The following is a 20,950-nucleotide window of genomic DNA, read 5'->3' as shown; positions in this document are numbered from 1 at the left end:
CAGTTAGTTTAGTGGAGCTGATCTCACTGATTGGCCTGGGTGCATGTGTGAATAGTCTGAAACAAAAGCCTGAACCTACACATTCCCTGACTCCAGCTGGTATCCGTACAGAGGCTTCTCCAGTTCAATGTATCCTGCAGGGTACCCCTCGTGTGCCTGCATTTACAGAGGACGGGGACTTTGTTATTGGAGGTGTTTTCTCCATTCACTTTAAACTTTATACAGTAGTTTATGACTACACCACCAAGCCTGCGCCTCCAAGATGCACAGGGAGGTTAGTGAGAGGAAGGGGTAAACAGAATGAATAAAGGGAAATGTTGTGATTTAATGCAATATTTTGTGCTGTTGCAAAAATTACATTTTTCTGTATTTTAAATGTTTTCACAGTTACTTCAGTTCTAAGTAATACATCTACCATGCTGTCTTTCTTAACCTCAAATTAATATTAGGTCCATGATTAGTTGCTTATTTTTAAAACATTATGTTGGGTATCCAGTTTAAGTAGAAAAGATTGTGAATTTACAATTGACAATTTTGAACTATTAGGATTGAATTTGTTGCATGTGGAACTTGCTAATTTAAAAAGTCTCTGTTGAATTTGATAATAATGATAATAATAATGATATTATTATTATTATTATTATTATTATTATTATTATTATTATTATTATTATTATTATTATTATTATTATTATTATTATTATTGTTGTTGTTGTTTTGGTGTTAAATGAATTGCCACCTGCGTTGATTTAGATGCATTTTTGTTTTATTCAGTCACATATCCTTTTGCGTATAATGGTAAGTGTTCTGATTCACCTGACTGATTCTGTGCAGTGTAAACCCTCGAGTACTGCGTTTTCTCCGCACAATGATCTTTGCCATCAAAGAGATAAATAACAGCACGGAGCTGCTGCCCGGTATCAATCTGGGATACCAGATCTATGATTCGTGCGTCGCAGTACCTGTGTCAGTGCACGTTGCGTTTCAGCTCTTAAACGGCAAGGACCCTGTGTTCAACAAAGGAGGGAACTGCTCTCAATCTGGAGTAGTGGCAGTGGTTGGAGACTCTGGGTCCACCCCATCAATCAGTATTTCGCGCATCTTCCGTTCTTTCAACATTCCGCTGGTAAGAAGTACAAAGTTCCTTCTAATTAAACTGTATTTGCACTGATATTCAATCAAAAATAACTATTTGCTTATATAGGTGAGTCCATTTGCCACTTGTGCCTGTCTGTCAGATAAGCAGCAGCATCCGACGTTTTTCAGAACAATTCCCAGTGACCAGTTCCAGGCTGACGGGCTGGCCAAACTGGTGAAGCACTTCGGCTGGATGTGGATAGGCGCGGTGCGCTCCGACTCAGATTATGGAAATTATGGCATGGCGTCTTTCCTTGACGCAGCGCGCAGAGAGGGGATTTGTGTGGAGTATTCTGAAGCCTTCTATCGGACCGATCCCCCCAGCAAGATCAAAAAAGTTGCTGATGTGGTCCGAAGGTGCCTGCATCAAAATGTTTGATCTTGCATTCAGTAATATTGAAGATTGCTATTATTTTACTTATCACGTTATTTGTAGCTTTGTTTATCAAAGATCGCCGCTGTTTATGGCTGGTCATTCTTTTATAACGAAGTTTCACTTTAAATAATGTGGTGTAACATATTCATATGTTTCTGCAGATCGACTGCCGTTGTAGTCGTGGCGTTTGCTTCCTCTGGAGATATGAAGTTCCTCTTGGAGGAGCTGGCACGGGACCCTCCTCCACCTCGTCAGTGGATTGGAAGTGAGGGCTGGATTGGTGACCCGTACTTGCTCAGTTTCAGTTTCTGTGCAGGGGCCATTGGAGTAGCCATTCAGCAATCCATAACCCCCGGACTGAGAGATTTCCTTCTAGATCTCTCTCCCTCCGACGTGGCTGCCTCTTCGGTGCTGACAGAGTTCTGGGAGGATGCATTCAATTGCAGTTTGACAACGAGTAAGAACCTGTCCATGTCTTGTAAGAATTGCAGAAATCACACATGCTTAATGCCTTATAATATATTTATTCAGAGCATTTTTAGGTTTTGTATCTTCATGCAATTCAAAACATATTTAATAAGAGAGATAATGTTTAATATATGCAATTAAATAGAAACATGTAAAAAAGGAAGAAATTACAAATTGCAAAAACATTTGCAAAATTATCTCATGAAGTATTCTTTGACAAATGGGGGAGATGCAGTAGACAAAAATGTCCTGATTTAAAGTTAAGTTTCCTCACATTTACACATCAGTAAATTCAGCAATTTGCCATAATAAATTATATTGAACAAATATATTGTAACATTTCCTTAATTCTTTCTAATACTATTTATTTTGGCACTGTCATGGAACTGAATTTCTAAAAATAAAATTTAGAATGAAATGTTTCCCCAAATAAACACATACATACAATTTCTTCTATTTACAACATTTTGAAAAAGCTATTTTCTTAATCTTACAAAACCAATTCATACTGTTTATGATCATGCTTTCATGCTTTTTGTTTTCTTGAATGTAATACAGCTTTTTAGGGTAATACACATAGGCTATCTAAATGTACCTATAGGTCAAACTATTGATATTAGATGATAACATTTTGATTGGTAAAAGTAAAGCATAAGCAGCCCTTAGATAGTCAGATGTGTTGTTCTGTTCTTTTTGACTGTTCTTTCCTTTTTTTCCTTTTAACTTTGCATTCCCGTGTGAAGTAAAAGTCCACAGCTGCATCAGGAAGAGGCCATTATTTTTTTTACTAGTTTACAACTTGACAAACACACTCTAAGGTAGCAGATTTTAAAGTGTTCTTAAGGCTTGATGTAGGGTCCTGGATACTCACATAACATTACTGTAAAATAGACTGTTTAATTTTATTTACCAATAACATTCTTATTATTAATTTGCATAAACGTAGACATCATAGACTCTACGTCTAAGGTGTTATCTTTTTTTCTGACAGATAAAACAGTTGGTGTTTTTCCTTTATTTGGTTTCAGATCCTGATCTGATCAAAAGAGTATGTGATGGAACTGAAAACATAAAAAAGCTCAGAAGCCCATACACTGAAACATCCCAATTAAGGATTAATAACATGGTGTACAAGGCTGTTTATGCAATAGCACATGCCATTCACAATGCAGTGTGTAATAAAACAAATGGTCACACTCAGTGTGACAAACACATCTTATTAAAGCCCAAGGAGGTCAGTTCAAGTAAAATGAGAACCCCAAAACCTAAAATTTAAAGAATAGTTAACCAAACATTATGTTTAGAAGCCACTGATTCCCTTTTCTCTTTGTATTTTCCTATGTCACAGGTTTTCACTAAATTGCAGAAAGTTAACTTTTCTAAAAATGGCTACCATGTGTCATTTGATGTCAATGGAGATCCAATGGCTTTTTATGAACTGGTCAACTGGCAGAAGAGTGAAAGTGGCGATATTGAACCGGTAACAGTGGGATACTATGATGCATCCCTGCCAGTGGGCCAGCAATTCCGTATCAATGGGAACTTAACATGGGTGGAGGGTGTCACACAAGTAATTAACCTAATATTAATAATATACCGGATTAAAAATTTGTCACAAATGCATGAGCCTAATATAAACAAATAACACGATTTAGTCACATATTATTTTACCAATGGTTAAACAGATATTTTAACTGTGGTTTTTATAGGTACCAGTGTCTGTTTGCTCTGACAGTTGTCCTCCAGGAACTCGCAAAGTTTTACAGAAAGGAAAACCCATCTGCTGCTATGATTGTGTACCATGTCCTGAAGGGGAGATCAGTAATATCACAGGTTGGATCTAAGGTTTTCATCCAAATGTGTTATTAAAATGTAAAATAAAGATAACAAAACTTTTTTTTTATTGTTTTTACAGATTCTCCTGATTGCCTCCCATGCCCTGAAGAGTTCTGGCCAAATTCAGAAAGGAATGCCTGTTTCCCCAAACCTGTAGAGTTTCTTTCCTTTGATGAAGTCCTGGGAATCATCCTGGCTGCTTTATCTGTTAGTGGGGCATTTTTAGCAGTCACAGCAGCGGCTGTTTTCATTCATCACAGGACAACTCCAATAGTCAGAGCAAATAACTCTGAGCTGAGCTTCCTGCTGCTCTTCTCTCTGACTCTGTGTTTCTTATGCTCATTAACTTTCATCGGAGCACCTTCTGAGTGGTCCTGCATGCTGCGGCACACAGCTTTTGGAATCACCTTTGTTCTATGCATCTCCTGTGTTCTTGGGAAAACTATAGTGGTTTTATTGGCATTTAAAGCTACACTTCCTGGAAGCAATGTCATGAAATGGTTTGGTCCTCTACAACAAAGAATGACTGTAGTGTGTCTTGCTTTAATTCAGGTTATAATATGTATTATTTGGTTGGTTGTGAGTCCTCCTTTCCCAAGAAAAAATCTAACCATATACAGGGAGAAGATCATCCTGGAATGTGCATTAGGCTCTGCTGTTGGCTTCTGGGCTGTGCTCGGCTACATCGGCCTGCTGGCTGTGTTTTGCTTTGTGTTAGCTGTTCTAGCTCGGAAACTACCTGATAATTTTAATGAAGCTAAGATGATAACATTTAGTATGTTGATATTCTGTGCAGTCTGGATCACCTTCATCCCAGCATATGTCAGCTCTCCTGGAAAATTTACTGTGGCTGTGGAGATATTTGCAATTTTGGCCTCCAGCTTTGGACTGATACTGTGTATCTTTGCTCCAAAGTGTTTCATCATTTTGTTTCAGCCACAGAAAAACACAAAAAAATTTCTAATGAACAAAAAATAATTCCATAATGTCAGAGACTTGGAAACATGGTGATTTTCCAGACTATGATGTCTTGACAAATGTGTTTCTGCTTTCTTTCCTCACTTTAATCCCTGAAAGTTCTATAGTTATAATTGATAACACATTTCATCATGGGAATTTATGTAGTAACCTAAGGTTCAGTTGTCTTCTCTGTGTAGGAGGGGCAGGCAGGATGTAGGATGGATTCCTCTCAGGGGGTTTGTTGGGGGCATGTAGTTTTCAGAAGCTTTACATGCTATATGTGACCACACTGATTTTGTGTATGTTAAAAAACAAAGTAACACAAAATTAAAAAAGCAAGCTAATTTTGCTATGAATGTGGAAAATGCTAAATAAATTAATTAATTAATAAAAAATAAAATAAGTACAATTTAGTTCTGAGTTATAGCTTACAATTCTAATGACAGTTTTCTTTGGTTAAATTTTTTCTCAGATAAATCATGTTGAGGACATTGTTTATACAAGCAAAGCTGACTGAATAAAAAGTGCTTTCAAAATGCATTTGCCTCTTGGGCCTCTGTAAAAAGGTATTTACAGCCTAGACTTAATAACCGATTGTGCCACCCTTGCCATTACCTACTGCCATTGAACTTTGGTAATAAATTACAATGAGTCTTTATCCCAGTTGAAAAATTCTGGCTCACTCCTTTTGCAAAATTGTTAAATCTTCAAACATGAACAAGTGTTTTAAAGTAATGCCACAAAATCTTAATTGCATTAATGACTAGAATATGAATATGAAACTCCAAAGCCTTCTTCTTGTCTTGTGACACATTAAGAGATAGACTCTCATGTGTAGTTTGCATCAGTCTTCTGCAGCTTAGACCAAGTGTGCTCTTGAACACGGAAAAGGTATGCACTGAAAGCATTTTCTTTTCTAAGTTCAACCAATAGGGAGGACAACAGATACACAGAGTGGTAGAAATAAACAGAGTTTGGAAAAACATGGAAGCTAATTTTATTTGCTAGACAAAGAATGATTACCAGGATAATACTAAGCAGAGTAGACCTAAGGCACAATTGTCAGTTTCATCAGAACATATAGGGAACGTCTTCTTGGGAACCTGAAAAGGCACACAGCTGTTCTCATGAGAAAGTCCAACAACAAAAAAAAAAGAAAAATACTTAAATGTGGATGAAATAACAGTTTCTGCATTATTTCAGAATGTTGTTAATCCATCCAATTCTATATACTTACATTATCTAATGTCAGGTGTTACAATATATTTATTTTTCAGAAAACTTGTCTCTGATACCCTGTATTAAAAAAACAAAAACAATGCCTTCAAAAAGTTAAATATAATCCTCTATGATCAAGACCATATAAAACAGAATCAAAGATTATTTTGATATAAAAAAGGGGGGCTTTATAAATCCAGAAAACACCTCAACGTAGACACAGGTGGAATGGAGATTTTAACATATTTTCCTGTCCTAAGATTTAACCTGTGTTTAATTGAGGTGATGTGAGTTGTATGCCTGATAGGGACTGGATATGGTCTGAAACAAAATTTTGAACCTATATATGGTGTTGGTGTAGGTACTGGGTCTTCAAGGTGTCCCTCGCGTGCCTGCATTCACAACAGACAGGAACTTTGTTACTGGAGGTTTTTATGACCAAATTTACACAGAAATTAATAACGATATCACTAAGCCTCAGTCCCTGAGATGCACGGGGAGGCTATTAAGTGTGCTAAAAAGGATAATTAAATCTATAAAAATCGAAGCTTTGAACTTGACCTGCACAGTTTGACTACAACATTGAAAGGATAAAGGTTCTTTTTATTTAGTAAGCCAAAAGTCAGCCTAACTCTAAGCATTACACATTTTAGGTTTGGCTACTGTTTTCTGGAAAATAAAAACCTTACCTATTGGTTTTGATTTCATATAAAAATGGTTGTCAGGAAATTTTCACCAGTTTGAGATGGACTCCATGTTCTGCGTTTTGGATCTGATCACAATCTATTGTTGTGCAATGTAAAATAGTGCTAATCCATGCAGCAGTGTCAATAATACTTGAGCTACAATTGTTTTGGGGAAATCTTTAGTCTTGAACTTCCTCAGCCATGCTCGACTTCTTCTTTTTTGAATGTTCATGGATGGGGACTGAATTAGAGGTGCTTACTTCATTCAATACTAAATACACACAGTGGTAAACAACTGCATCACAGAGATTCCAGGATGCACAGGACAGTTAGTTAGTGTAGGAAATTATATGATATGTACATTTGCTACATTATTATTGCAACCTCCTGACACAATAAAGACATTATGAAAATTGTAACTGAAATAACAATGGAAATGCAGAATTGCTAAAAAACAAATGGATATTGAGAGTAGTTTTGCTGAGGCGTAAGAATGTTTACTCAATTTATTTATCATCATCAGGTAACCACACATATTCCCGTAAGAAAACAATACATTTTCTGTTTACAACAATCGGCCATGTTATGCAACTACAACTGTATGATTATGAATATTATTAATTATAATTTGCTATTATAACTCAAACTCAAATGGTAGCTATAACACATTTAATTCAAATGGTTGTGATCTAAGGCTATGAGCCTGTGATGATTAACACTAACAATTTGTTTATTAATTAGCAGTCATGAACTTATTTATACTGGAAAAGTGTTACTTAACTAGTTGTTGACTGGTTAGACTTATCCATCAAACATGGATAACTCAAATTATAATTGCAATTGGAATTTTAATCCTTACCTCTTTACCACAAACCAATGAAAATGTCTGTTTATTCAGGTATTAGCTCAAAATGAGATAATTCTATTGTCATGGTACAGTTTTGGCCTGTCTGTTTCCCCACAAACTTTCCAGATCTTTCCAGCTCTCATGCAGCCCAACTCTCACGCCACCTCCTCATTAGTTCCACCTGCCATTTCTAATTAAGCCTGGATTCCTCTACTTAAACCTCTGCTCTTCCCCGCCGGATCGTCATCATTCTTCATCCAAACCTCCTCTTGCCTCATGCTTCCTATGTCTGTCAGTCAGAGATTTTCCCACGTATGCCTGTCAGAGCTCCCCACGTCTGTTAGTTAGATATTTTCCCATGTCTGCCTGTCAGAGCTCACCACGTCTGTCAGTCAGATATTTTCCTACATCTGCCTGCCAGAAGTTCCCTTCATCGACTCCTGCTACCCCAGCGCTCCAAGTAATCTCTCTGCTGTGCTGCTGGTTCTCCTGCTACCCCAGTGCTGCTCCAAGTCACCTCTCTGCTGTGCTGCTGGTTCTCCTGCTACCCCAGTGCTGCTCCAAGTCACCTCTCTGCTGTGCTGCTGGTTCTCCTGCTACCCCAACGCTCCAAGTAATCTCTCTGCTGTGCTGCTGGATCTCCTGCTACCCCAGCACTCCAAGAACTCTCTTTGCCATGTTGCTGGCTCTCTCTCTCCAGTCCTGCAGCACATGCCATCTACATCCTCCTGCTCCAGTCCGGTACAGCCTCCCTGGTCTCCTTCTCCCACAACTTCATTCAAAAAATCTCACTAAAGTGTGTGGTTGTGTTCGGGTTCATCAGAACAAACCGTGACATCTATAGCTCTTAGAGACCATTCAATTTCTGGACCAAAATAATCACAAACAACAACAATTTCACAAGTTGTTATTTATTAAACTAATAATTCCCTGTTACAGCAAATATTCTACTTAATAAAACACTAGGAAACACTACTCGCAACTCAAAATAACATACAAAAGGAAATAAATGAAAATAAAACAAGTCAAAATTGATTAAATGAGAAGTAGCAATGCATAAATCAATTCACAGTTGTTTAGGATTGATTGACATCACATTCAAGAACACAATCAACAAGTCAGCGCTTTGACATAGCAACATTGAAAGGCATGGGCTAAATAGCTTTGAGGTAGCAAACTGGAATACCGAAACAGACCTGAAGCCAGTTGGGGAACGCTTCTTGCACAAACTAGTTGCTAGCAATGTCCATACACGGTTAGCTTCTAACTCGTCCTAGTACCGGTGGGACCCGGCTACCGGCAGCTAACCGGTGTTACTTCACAACAATCCTATGGCTAACTGCTTCAAGCAACTTGGTTCCATTGACCAAGATGGAGACTATGACAACATTTGACCTACAACCTTGCGTGCGTAAGGAGGCGGTCTTGATGACGTATCTAACACACCACTCTAGAGTGGTCACATTATAGTGTCAATCCCTGGAAGATAGTGGCTTCCAGTGGGATCAAAAAATGAATTAACGTTACATTTTTAAAGTCTAGACCTCCCTGGTTTTATGCAGGGGAAAGTTGATTCGGCGGAGCTTGGACCAGCAAGGGGGTCGAATCACGTGCCACGTGCGAATCTGCGCATGGAGATCAGCTGAGATGTCTCCTCAACAAAGGCGGTTGCCTGAAAAGAAGGAAGAATATGGTGCGTCTTCGCCTTTTATGTCATTTCCATGGCAACAAGATACGGTTCCAATGGGCGGTCGGAGCGACCGTGTAGCATGCTGGGAGCTGAAGTCTGTCACGTCATAATGGCACAACAGCCACCATGCTCTGTGGTTCTAAACGAGACGTCATGATCCATTTTACGATTGTACCTTTCTGTTGCACAGGGGCATGGCTCTAAATCATTTTATTTATGCCAGAACAATGTATTTTTAAAACTGAAAAAAACATGTTTTGTGAGGGGCCAACCTGCAGACAGGTGTCTGGAAACAACCTCTTAATTTCAAATAGTTAAGCCCAACCAGTTGATGATGAACAGTGTAAATGTCATGCCCGAAAGCTCTGTCATATGCAGAAGTGTCCTACAATACAGCATTTTTTCTGAAAGGTTTCCCATTTACAAGGTAATAAACACATCTGGAACAATTCTGGCCAAATTAAGCCAAAGGCAGAGGTCTGCTAGGTTTAGGTGGTCCACTAAAACCTTTATTGGACCACTAAAGATTTTAGTGGACCACAAAGGTCCACTAAAACCTTTATGGAACAAATAAGCTTCAGACTATTCAGGCAAGATTTTCTGCAGTAATAGTCAAGGTGTGGAGCTATAAAGTCTGAGGCTCAAAAGGGTTCCCATGGTGTTTTGTAATGTTTATTTTAAAAACAAATTAGGTGAGGCTCAAAAATCTAATTTTTGTCTTTATTTAATCATGTCTAAATCAGATATAGTGAGATTACTTCCATTTTTTGTAGTCCTGTTGTTTTCATGCACAACTATACATGCACATTTTTACACCTTCAATTCCCTCGACTCAGTTTCACATTTCATTCAATCTGAGTGTGATTTTTACTAACAATACAGTATTTTTCTTCTTAATTTTTCTTACTTGCTGCTGATACACCTGAATTCCCTACTATGAAAAAATAAAAGTTTATTCTGTTCAATTAAGTTGAACAAGTAAAAATGGCATCAAAGAGCACTGGGTGATGTCATGGTTTTTCTGATAAACAATCACCTGACCTATTATGCTCTGTTAAAGACCAATAAAAACACACTTGCACCCACTCACTCTTGAAGAATGGAGATTGGCCTGGGATTAGCAGTGAGTTTGTTCAACCTGATTACAGTTGTTGCGTTACGTGGGTCTTTAGAGGATGAGAAAAGAATGATTCAGAATACTGATGCTGTTACTGGTGCTGGTCTCAGTGTTGAGGCTTCATTGGTGAAATGTACCCTGCAGGGAACTGCTCGTCTTCCTGCATTTTCCATAGATGGGGACTTTGTATTCGGAGGTGCTTTCTTCCTTCACTACCAAATGCAAACAGTGGTAAACAACTACACCACAATGCCTGAGTTACCTAGATGCACAGGAAGGTTAGTAAGAAATGTTGCAAAACATATATGTATATTTTGTGTGCTTTTTAGAGAAAAACATTATATATGTTTTGGCAATGTGTGTAAATTTAGCTTTAGATTGAAGAATATCTTTATGATGTACTCATCTTCATTGTAATTTTCTGTTTTGTAATTGTCAATCATACAGTTAAGCTCTTTTTGTCCAATTAATGTCAGTTACTTGCTCATAATGTCTTTCAGTATTTTATTAGTAATATCTTTATGCCGGATAAACATCAGCAGTCCTGATCTGATTCTGTGCAGCTTCAATGCCCGGGATCTACGCTTCTCCCGAACAATGATCTTTGCAATTGAGGAGATAAACAACAGCACAAAGCTGCTGCCTGGCATCAGACTTGGTTATCAGATCTATGACACATGTTCCGCTGTGCCCGTAGCTGTGCATGTGGCATTTCAACTATCAAATGGCCAAGACGCTGTGTTTTACAAAGGCAGTAACTGTTCTCAATCTAGTGTGGTGATTGCTGCTGTTGGAGACTCTGGATCCACTCCATCTATCAGCATGTCACGCATCCTTGGGTCCTTCAACATTCCTCTGGTAAGAAGAAGAATGTATTGCAAACTGACACTAAAAATAAATCTTTGCTGTATCACATTTTTCTTTCTTTGCTGCAGGTGAGCCACTTTGCCACTTGTGCCTGCCTCTCAGATAAATATGAGTACCCAACTTTTTTCAGAACAATTCCAAGCGACTATTACCAAGCTGCTGCTCTGGCAAAGCTGGTCAAACACTTTGGCTGGACTTGGATAGGAGCTATCCATTCAGACTCAGATTATGGAAATTATGGCATGGCAACGTTTCTTGAGACGGCACACAGAGAAGGGATATGTGTGGAGTACATTGAATCCTTTGACTGGACCCACCCACAGAGCAAAATCCAAAGAGTTGCTGATGTGATCCGCAGGTTTCTGTATCTAGTACACATATACTTTGCATAGCTGAAATTTAACAAATGATAAATATTCACTCAAAGATACAGTTTATAGTTTTTAGGATTGCATATATATATTGGTTTGAGAAAAGAAAATTCATGTTTCTTCAGGTCAACAGCAACAGTTGTTGTAGCATTTGCAGCTCCTGGGGACATGAAGATCCTCTTAAAAGAGCTGGCATTGCAACCTGGGCCATCTCGTCAGTGGATTGGAAGTGAGGCCTGGATAACTGACCCAAGTCTGATGAGCTTCACTTTCTGCACAGGGGCCATTGGAGTTGCCATTCAGAAATCTGTTATCCCAGGTCTGAGAGACTTCCTACTAGATCTCTCTCCCTCTAAAGTGGCTTCTTCGTCAGTGCTGACTGAGTTCTGGGAGGATGCATTCAACTGCACTCTGACAAAAAGTGAGAAAGCTTTATTTCTTTCTTTGCCTTTTTATTGTCCATGTTGCAACAAAATGGAAACAATGCAAGCCAAAATAATTCTACTGTAGCTTGTACATTAAATCAGACAATTCTTTTCACCTGATCATAATTGGCACCTACTTCATAAAATATATTTTTGAGACATTTATTCCACTATCTTGCAAACATTGATTCTAGCTCACAAATAAAAATAGTAAAAACACCTTTATTAGGCTGTAAATAGCACCTTTTGATATGTCAACATTTGTTTATTTCATTTAGATCAGAGCGTTGCCTTAAAAGATCCCTGGGTGTCAATTTTTTTGTGAAACATTGAATAAGGCTAACTTGGGTGTTAGAATACTGAGTCCATGTTTTATTTTTTGTTTTACCACAATAGGTTCTTGATTTTTCTTAATGTTTGCCTATTTAGTAGTGCACTTTAAACTCAACTTGTATGATAGTTACCCTGTCACAACGTGAGACTGTGGACATTAAAGTTGTTAGCATCATGTTTTTATTATTTTTTTTGACAGTTTTTTTTTAATGTTTACTTGTTTATTTCTTCTCAGCTTCTAATCCAAACAAGAGAGTATGTGATGGAACTGAAGACATAAAAACCCTTAAAAGCCCGTACACTGAAACATCTCAATTAAGAGTTTCTAACATGGTGTACAAGGCTGTTTATGCAATAGCACATGCCATTCACAATGTAATGTGCCACAAAAAAAATGCAACTGTATATTGTAACAAATACATCAGAATGGAGCCCAAACAGGTCAGTGTCAATAATAACGCATCTTGGAGTTTTTATTTAGTTGTCAATTAAAGTTTTATCCTAGAAATTACCTTTAATGACCATTGCCTTTTTTATCTCTGTTTGCTTCATAGGTTTTAACTGAACTAAAGAAAATAAACTTTTCTCAAAATGGTTATCATATTTCATTCGATAAAAATGGGGACCCTATAGCTTTTTATGAGCTAGTAAACTGGCAGAAAAGTGAAAGTGCCATTATTGAGCCAGTAACAGTGGGGTACTATGATGCATCACTGCCAATGGGAGAACAGTTTCGCATCAACAGGAACTTAACCTGGCTGGAAGATGGCACACAAGTAGTTAACTTAATGACAACAATTGATCAAATATAGAGTTTGTGGACTGGTTAGGTAAAGATCCTTGCATTGAAATGGTTTAACTGTATTTTGTCTCTGTCTCTATGGCAGGTACCAGTGTCAGTGTGCTCAGAAAGTTGTCCTCCAGGAACTCGTAAAGTGTTGCAGAAAGGAAAACCCATCTGCTGCTATAATTGCATATCATGCCCCGAAGGAGAGATCAGTAATATGACAGGTACATTTATCCTATGTAAATCACTACATCCAAAATAGTCATATAGTAATGGCTTTTTTTTTTGTTTAATTTTTTAGATGCTCCTGATTGCGTCCTTTGTCCCAGAGAGTCCTGGCCAAATACAGAAAAAAATTATTGTTTTCCCAAACCTGTGGAGTTTCTTTCCTTTGGGGAAGTCCTGTCAATTATTTTAGCTACTTTTTCTGTTAGTGGGGCCTGTCTGGCCATCATTACAGCAGCAGTTCTTTTTCATCACAGAACAACTCCAATTGTCAGAGCCAACAACTCTGAGCTGAGTTTCCTGCTGCTCTTTTCTCTGACTCTGTGTTTCTTATGTGCATTAACTTTCATTGGAGCACCATCGAGGTGGTCCTGCATGCTGCGGCACACAGCTTTTGGCATCACCTTTGTTCTCTGCATCTCCTGTGTTCTTGGGAAAACTATAGTAGTGTTAATGGCATTTAAAGCTACAATTCCAGGTAGTAATACCATGAAATGGTTTGGTCCTCCACAGCAAAGAATGACTGTGGTTTCTGTCACATTTATTCAAGTTATAATTTGTACTGTATGGTTGGTTGTGAGTCCTCCTTTCCCAATGGAAAATCTAACCACATACAAGGAGAAGATTATCCTGGAATGTGCATTAGGCTCTGCTGTTGGCTTCTGGGCTGTGCTCGGCTACATCGGCCTGCTGGCTGTTTTTAGCTTTGTGTTAGCTGTTTTAGCTCGGAAACTACCTGATAATTTTAACGAAGCCAAAATGATAACCTTCAGCATGTTGATATTCTGTGCTGTCTGGATCACCTTCATCCCAGCATATGTCAGCTCTCCTGGGAAATTTACTGTGGCCGTGGAGATATTTGCCATTCTGGCCTCCAGTTTTGGACTGATACTGTGTATATTTGCTCCAAAGTGTTTCATAATTTTGTTTCAGCCAGAGAAGAACACCAAGAGATATTTAATGAAGAAAACATAACTGCTAAATCGCCAGAAAACTTGGAGAATTAAAGTATAATAGATCTTATGGATGCAACAGCTAAAACCGCTCACATTCAGATAAATCAATTATTTTCAAATCAAACAAATTTGGAGCACTAACCTAACTGGTACTTACTTAATCCTGCACTTATTTATAATTCCATTACATATTTTTTATTTTGATTTAAAACAAATATTGTTGTGACATGAGGTACAAAAGTATTTTGTGTCAAATATTAGTACATTCTCATCACCTCAATTTCCTTTTCTTGAATATTACAACAACACATTTTTTATCTTATGGCACTGAAATATTTTTTAGATATCTATATTTATCTATGGCATATCTGTAGGGTTAGAAAGAATCAAGAATCTTATATTAGTATAGAGATTAATTGTCATCATACCAACCCTTGTTTCATTACCATGGCCAAGTAATGAAAAACCAAGCCAGACCCATTGTGTTCACAAGCATATATTTTGCGCAATTAGCTCACATTGCACTTCACTAGCTTAAAAGTGGAAAACAATTAATATGGAACCGTTTTCTTATCCATTACTCATAACATGGAGAGAGTATTTGCACATATCCCACATGACAGAAAAAAACGATTGTTTAAAATTTCCCAGCACCTAAAGAGCAACGGAAATATTTTTGAGATGTTCCGAATATGTAGCTGCGACTGGTCAGTTGATTTTATAGTCACTATACAAGCTTTTGTTTTTGGGATTGTCACTTTTACAATATTTTATGTCTTAAACACAAAAGAGCACCTTTTAATTCAGGTTTATTTTGTGTCAGATTTTTTTTTTTTTTGGAAATATCAGAAGTCTGGAAATCTTGATTCATGGAAATGCAAAATCAGAGAACATATACCATTAACAGCAGCACCTATATTAACTTTGATAAAAAAATATTTTTGCATGTCAACTCAAAAATCCTGGTATTGGTAATTATTTATTTAATTTTTATTTCTTGTAACATTCATAAAATCCATCTACTACAAATCTATTCTATTCACTCCTATCTTTTCTGAAGTACAGCATCCATAGTTGCAACAATCAAGTTCCCAAATATTTTGCCTGAATCTTTTTATTTTCCCAAACCTATATATGAAAATATGTGGTGAAAACATTAATATCAACTGAGAGGATCAGGCGATTTTTAATAGAAATTCCCCACAAAACAAACAACTGGAATGGCAACATTACCTCTGTGTGGTCTGCATCCTCAGAGAGGGTCAAAGCTGTTTTCCCCAAACCAGCTTGGATGAGCTCAAGTTCCTTAGCTGACAATGGTGTGTGTGGAGTATTTCTTGGTAGCAGATAAAAATTAACTGTTGTGGTCTCTGCTGACGTATTAGTTATTATTTTGACATTTTGCGCTTTGTTTTTGCTCAATCTGTTAGTAAATAAAGCCTTTCGAAGTACAACATTGTGCATGTGGAGCAGTGGATAAACAAGGGAACGGCTAACAACTATTAAAATCTCCCAGAAAAACAATGCAGAACAAAACTATATGATTCCAAGAGGGAAAAGACTGGAATGTCGCTGGGAATACAATATGACCTTTGGCGTTCACTGAAGCGGATGCTAAACCTGCTGAACCGGCTCTTAAAGTTGCTGTAGATGGGTGTATTTAGTTAATAACGGAGGGTCAGGCTCAGTCCGGCATTATTTAATAGTGTTTTATTAATTAACCAAACCAGAATTGTGATAGTTCTGTGATTCTGCCGAGGAGATGGTGCCATGTCTGTTTATATCTGGTTGTCACGCCCAATGCTGATGCCATTTCTATCCACAAAAAGGACCATCAAAACACTATCAGGATGGATGTTTGGTGTATGTAACTTTATTTTATCATGATTAAATGGTTTTGGTCTTTTTTCATAAGCATATAACGCCTTAAAGGCTATATACCTTTAAGGCGTTATCAAAGATCACAGAATGTGGTCATGATGTTTCTAATTAATAATCACCTGATATATCATAGATCTTTACAGGCCAATAAAAACATACTCCCTTTCTAGTATAGACACTTGGAAAATGGAGATTGACCTTAGATTAACAGTGAGTTTCTTTGAACTAATCATTGTTCTTGTATTGGGTGGGACTTTGGATGATCTGAAACAAAAGATTCACCCTGCAGAAGATGTGACTCTTACTGTTCGCAGTTTCCATTCATCATCAGTGCAATGCACTCTGCAAGGTACTCCTCCTCTACCTGCATTCTCAATGGATGGGGATTTTGTAATTGGAGGAACTTTCTTCATTCACTACAAAATGCAAACTGTGATTAGTAACTACACCACCAAGCCTGAACTTCCAAGATGCACAGGAAGGTTAGTTATTTTATATTTTATTATTATTTTATACCATATTTTCTATCTTTAGAAATAAATACGTTTGGATGTATGCTTTTTAATGTTTCACATTAAGCAGAATTGTAGTGACATTTATTGGCCATTATATTTTGCTATCAGATAATGTTCTGATTATAAATACTCTTGTAGTTTTCTAATTACTTGATGTATCTGAAATTGCTGCAGTTATGCAACTTTTTGAGGAAATATTCTGGAGTACTAGCATCAGTTATTGTGCATTGTCTAACTACACATAGTATTTTTCATTGTGTGACAGCTACTGTGTCATAATGTCTTTTACTATTTTATAATAAACATTTTTGTTATGTTGGCTGAATGTTTGTACTCACCTGACTGACTAATACTCTACAGCTTTAATGCCCGGGAGCTGCGCTTCTCCCGTACAATGATCTTTGCAATTGAGGAGATAAACAACAACACAAACTTGCTGCCAGGTGTCAGACTTGGTTATCAGATCTATGACACCTGCGCCTCTGTGCCAGTTGCTGTGCATGTTGCGTTTCAACTATTAAACGGACAGAACCCTGTGTTCTCTAAAGACAGTAACTGTTCACAGTCTGGAGTGGTGATGGCTGCGGTTGGAGACTCTGGATCCACTCCATCGATCAGCATGTCACGCATAATGGGGCCCTTCAACATCCCCCTGGTGAATAGTCTGAATCTATCATAATGTGTAAATTTATGCTACCTCTGCTAATATTTCTCCTTTTGTTTTTGCTCTAGGTGAGCCACTTTGCCACTTGTGCCTGCCTTTCAGATAAACAGCAATTTCCAACATTTTTCAGAACAATTCCTAGTGACCAGTTCCAAGCTGATACCCTAGCCAAGCTGGTGAAATACTTTGGTTGGACTTGGATAGGTGCTGTCCACTCAGATTCAGATTATGGAAATAACGGCATGGCATCCTTTATTAAGACAGCAAACAGAGAGGGGATCTGCGTGGAGTACATTGAATCATTTTATCGGACTGACCCACAGAGTAAAATCAGAAGAGTTGCCGATGTTATCCGCAGGTCTACGCATCTTTATTTCAGCTCATCCTTTTCATGTATTGATGCTGCCCCTCTATGGAAAACACTTAATAAATTGGTTTTGATGACATCATTTTATAATATGAACAAGAAGAGTTTTCTATTTTTTAAAGTAAAACAATGATTTGCCTTTAAATTTGTGTTGACAACAGCTCACATAAAATGCAGTTTATTACATAGGCTTATTTGTTAGTTTAAGTTCAGTTCAAATGTCTCTACAGGTCATCAGCTGTAGTTGTGGTGGCATTTACAGCTGCTGGTGATATGAAGTTCCTATTGGAAGAGTTAGCTCGGGACCCTCCTCCACCTCGTCAGTGGATTGGAAGTGAAGGTTGGATAACTGATCCACACTCAATGAGCTTCAGTTTCTGTGCAGGAGCGATCGGAGTTGCCATTCAGCAATCTGTCATCCCAGGTCTGAGAGACTTCCTTCTGGATCTCTCTCCATCTAAAGTGGCTGCCTCCTCAGTTCTTACTGAGTTCTGGGAGGATGCATTCAACTGCAGCCTAAGAAAAAGTAAGAAAGCGTAATGTGTTTTTATGTTTACATACAATAGATGCAATACATTCCAAATGCAACCATATTTGGCCAAATTTTTTTTAAAATATTGTTGTTTTTAAATTTTGTTGTAATATTTACTAATTCAGAATTTGTTTTTTTTCACAGTATTTATGCTAACGTATAATAGGCTGTCAAAATAATGTTTATAATAAATTTCAGTAGTGTCATACAGTGACGTAGTTCTTAAGATTCATCATCTCTTTGTCACATTATTTTGTCTCTTTTCATGTCATATGGAACATATTTGTTATTTGCAAAAGAACAAATACAGATAACTCAGTTTTATGAGACTAAATTATTTGTATTTTACCTTGCTATGTTCCATTCCAACTTAGTATTTGCTCGTGTGTTATTGTCTCGTCAGTAAGTTATCTCTGTTATTACTTTCAGAAGACATTTTTACTTTTTTTGCAACATACAAAAAAGATTGATAAAACAATCTGCTTATGTATTTATTTCCATTTAGATGTTCATCTAAAGAAGAAAGAATGTGATGGGACGGAAGATATTAAAGGGCTTAAAAGCCCATACACTGAAACATCTCAGTTTAGAATTACCAACATGGTCTACAAGGCTGTTTATGCAATAGCACATGCCATCCACAATGCTGTATGTAAGGAAACAAATGATAAGAATCAGTGTGATAAGCACATGCGTTTGGAGTCTAAACAGGTCAGCTTAATTGAAAAGTAAATCCTAGAGTTTTTCCATGAGATTTAAAAGATATAATCTGAGCATTTGTTTTACTGGTTATCAAATTGTTTCCCTCTGTGTTTCTTTTATTGCTTAGATTTTTGCTGAATTACAGAAAGTAAACTTTAATCAAAATGGGTACCATGTCACATTTGATGCCAATGGAGACCCTGCAGCTTTTTATGAGCTTGTAAACTGGCAAAAGAGCGAAAGCGGAGTTAATGAATTGGTAAAAGTGGGGTACTATGATGCTTCCCTGCCAGTAGGCAAGGAGTTTAGTATCACCAGGAATTTAACCTGGATGGAAGGTGGCACACAAGTAATTACTTAAACGATAATATTTATTGATTACAAGGTTTTAGGACTAATTAGTCAAAGCAGCTTGTAAAAAAGAAAAATCAAAGTATCATGTTGTTGTTTTTTTCTGTGAAAGGTCCCGGTGTCAGTATGCTCTCAAAGTTGTCCTCAAGGAACTCGTAAAGTTTTGCAGAAAGGAAAGCCCATTTGCTGCTATGATTGCACACCATGTCCTGAAGGAGAGATTAGTAATATGACAGGTACATTTCAGATATGTTCATGTTTGTATTACCAAATATCTTGACACATGAATAAATTGTTATTTCTTTCTTCAATTTATTTTAGATTCTCCAGATTGCTTCCCATGCCTCAAAGAGTTTTGGCCAAACCCAAGGAAAGATGCTTGTTTTCCCAAAGCTGTGGAGTTTCTTTCCTTTGATGAAGTCCTGGGAATTATTCTGGAAATATTTTCTGTCACAGGGGCCTGCCTGGCCATCATAACAGCAGTGGTTTTCTTCTATCACAGAACAACTCCAATTGTCAGAGCCAACAACTCTGAGCTGAGCTTCCTGCTGCTCTTCTCTCTGACTCTGTGTTTCTTATGTTCATTAACTTTCATTGGAGCACCTTCAGAGTTGTCCTGCATGTTGCGGCATACAGCATTTGGCATAACCTTTGTTCTTTGCATCTCCTGTGTTCTTGGAAAAACTATAGTGGTTTTAATGGCCTTTAAAGCTACACTTCCAGGTAGTAATGCCATGAAATGGTTTGGTCCTCCACAGCAAAGACTCACTGTACTGACTTTTACATTTATTCAAGTTATAATATGTACTGTATGGTTAGTTCTGAGTCCTCCCTTTCCTGTAAAAAATCTAACTACATACAAAGAGAAGATCATCTTGGAATGTGCATTAGGCTCTGTTGTTGGCTTCTGGTCTGTGCTCGGCTACATCGGCCTACTGGCTGTTTTTTGTTTTGCGTTAGCTGTTCTAGCTCGGAAACTACCTGATAATTTTAATGAAGCTAAGATGATAACTTTCAGTATGTTGATATTCTGTGCTGTCTGGATCACCTTCATTCCAGCATATGTCAGCTCTCCTGGGAAATTTACTGTGGCAGTTGAGATATTTGCCATTCTGGCCTCCAGCTTTGGACTGATACTATGTATCTTTGCTCCAAAGTGTTTTATCATTTTGTTTCAGCCAGAAAAGAACAACAAAAAAAGTTTGATGAATAAAAACTAAGGGCAAATTACCAAAAAATTGGCAGCAAAATTACAGAATAACTATAATATTTAAGGGATTTAAAATCCTCACAATCCTCAAATCCTGTTTTTTCTGCCTGCTTCTCTGTGAAAGTGGACACTTTTCTTTTCTTTCCCCTTCTCCGTCCCCCACTTCCCTGCTTGCTTCCATCAATTCTATCAATCAAATTTGTTCAAAATTGGATTTATGATAACAGGATTTCTGCTTTTTGGAGTTGGAGATACCTGGAGTATCGAGAAATTGTGAAAACGTTGGCAGCTATATCGGCCAATGTCAAGACTCCCTGAACTATGTGAGGGATATGACTGCTACCAGCACTCAGACTGAAATGCTGTGTAAGCAGAACTGTAGGACAGCTGCAGTTTCTGAATTTGCTGGCAGAATGGGAACGATCTTGG

General features: G+C 37.6%; 3 protein-coding genes across 4 annotated transcripts; all 3 read left to right on the top strand.

Annotated features, from left to right (window-relative positions):
* Nucleotides 1–190: 190 nt before the first annotated feature.
* Nucleotides 191–3,981, top strand: LOC105920877 (vomeronasal type-2 receptor 1). The gene is made up of 6 exons (XM_036128915.1): nucleotides 191–274; nucleotides 835–1,126; nucleotides 1,205–1,494; nucleotides 1,675–1,970; nucleotides 3,691–3,814; nucleotides 3,897–3,981. The coding sequence occupies exons 2-5, from the start codon at nucleotides 869–871 to the stop codon at nucleotides 3,711–3,713; spliced, it is 867 nt and encodes a 288-aa protein (XP_035984808.1). The 5' UTR covers nucleotides 191–274; nucleotides 835–868; the 3' UTR covers nucleotides 3,714–3,814; nucleotides 3,897–3,981.
* A 6,410-nt stretch (nucleotides 3,982–10,391) lies between these two features.
* Nucleotides 10,392–14,318, top strand: LOC118558373 (extracellular calcium-sensing receptor-like). Its single transcript, XM_036128902.1, has 8 exons — nucleotides 10,392–10,613; nucleotides 10,899–11,193; nucleotides 11,271–11,560; nucleotides 11,699–11,994; nucleotides 12,567–12,772; nucleotides 12,886–13,107; nucleotides 13,219–13,342; nucleotides 13,420–14,318. Exons 1-8 carry the CDS (start codon nucleotides 10,405–10,407, stop codon nucleotides 14,316–14,318), a joined length of 2,541 nt encoding a protein of 846 aa, XP_035984795.1. The 5' UTR covers nucleotides 10,392–10,404.
* A 2,262-nt stretch (nucleotides 14,319–16,580) lies between these two features.
* Nucleotides 16,581–20,531, top strand: LOC118558371 (extracellular calcium-sensing receptor-like). 2 transcript variants are annotated; one of them, XM_036128899.1, is made up of 8 exons: nucleotides 16,581–16,662; nucleotides 17,056–17,350; nucleotides 17,428–17,717; nucleotides 17,957–18,252; nucleotides 18,764–18,969; nucleotides 19,088–19,309; nucleotides 19,424–19,547; nucleotides 19,633–20,531. In XM_036128899.1, the coding sequence occupies exons 1-8, from the start codon at nucleotides 16,604–16,606 to the stop codon at nucleotides 20,529–20,531; spliced, it is 2,391 nt and encodes a 796-aa protein (XP_035984792.1). In that variant the 5' UTR covers nucleotides 16,581–16,603. The 2 variants fall into 2 exon arrangements, with proteins under 2 accessions (XP_035984792.1, XP_035984793.1); XM_036128900.1 differs by lacking the exons at nucleotides 18,764–18,969; nucleotides 19,088–19,309 and having other exon boundaries at nucleotides 16,606–16,662; nucleotides 19,633–19,747.
* The last annotated feature ends 419 nt before the right edge of the window (nucleotides 20,532–20,950 follow it).

This window comes from Fundulus heteroclitus, unplaced genomic scaffold (genome assembly GCF_011125445.2).
Source record: "Fundulus heteroclitus isolate FHET01 unplaced genomic scaffold, MU-UCD_Fhet_4.1 scaffold_124, whole genome shotgun sequence".
NCBI lineage: Eukaryota > Metazoa > Chordata > Actinopteri > Cyprinodontiformes > Fundulidae > Fundulus > Fundulus heteroclitus.
Note: the sequence above shows the minus strand (reverse complement) of the source record. Positions and strands in the feature narration are given on the sequence as shown.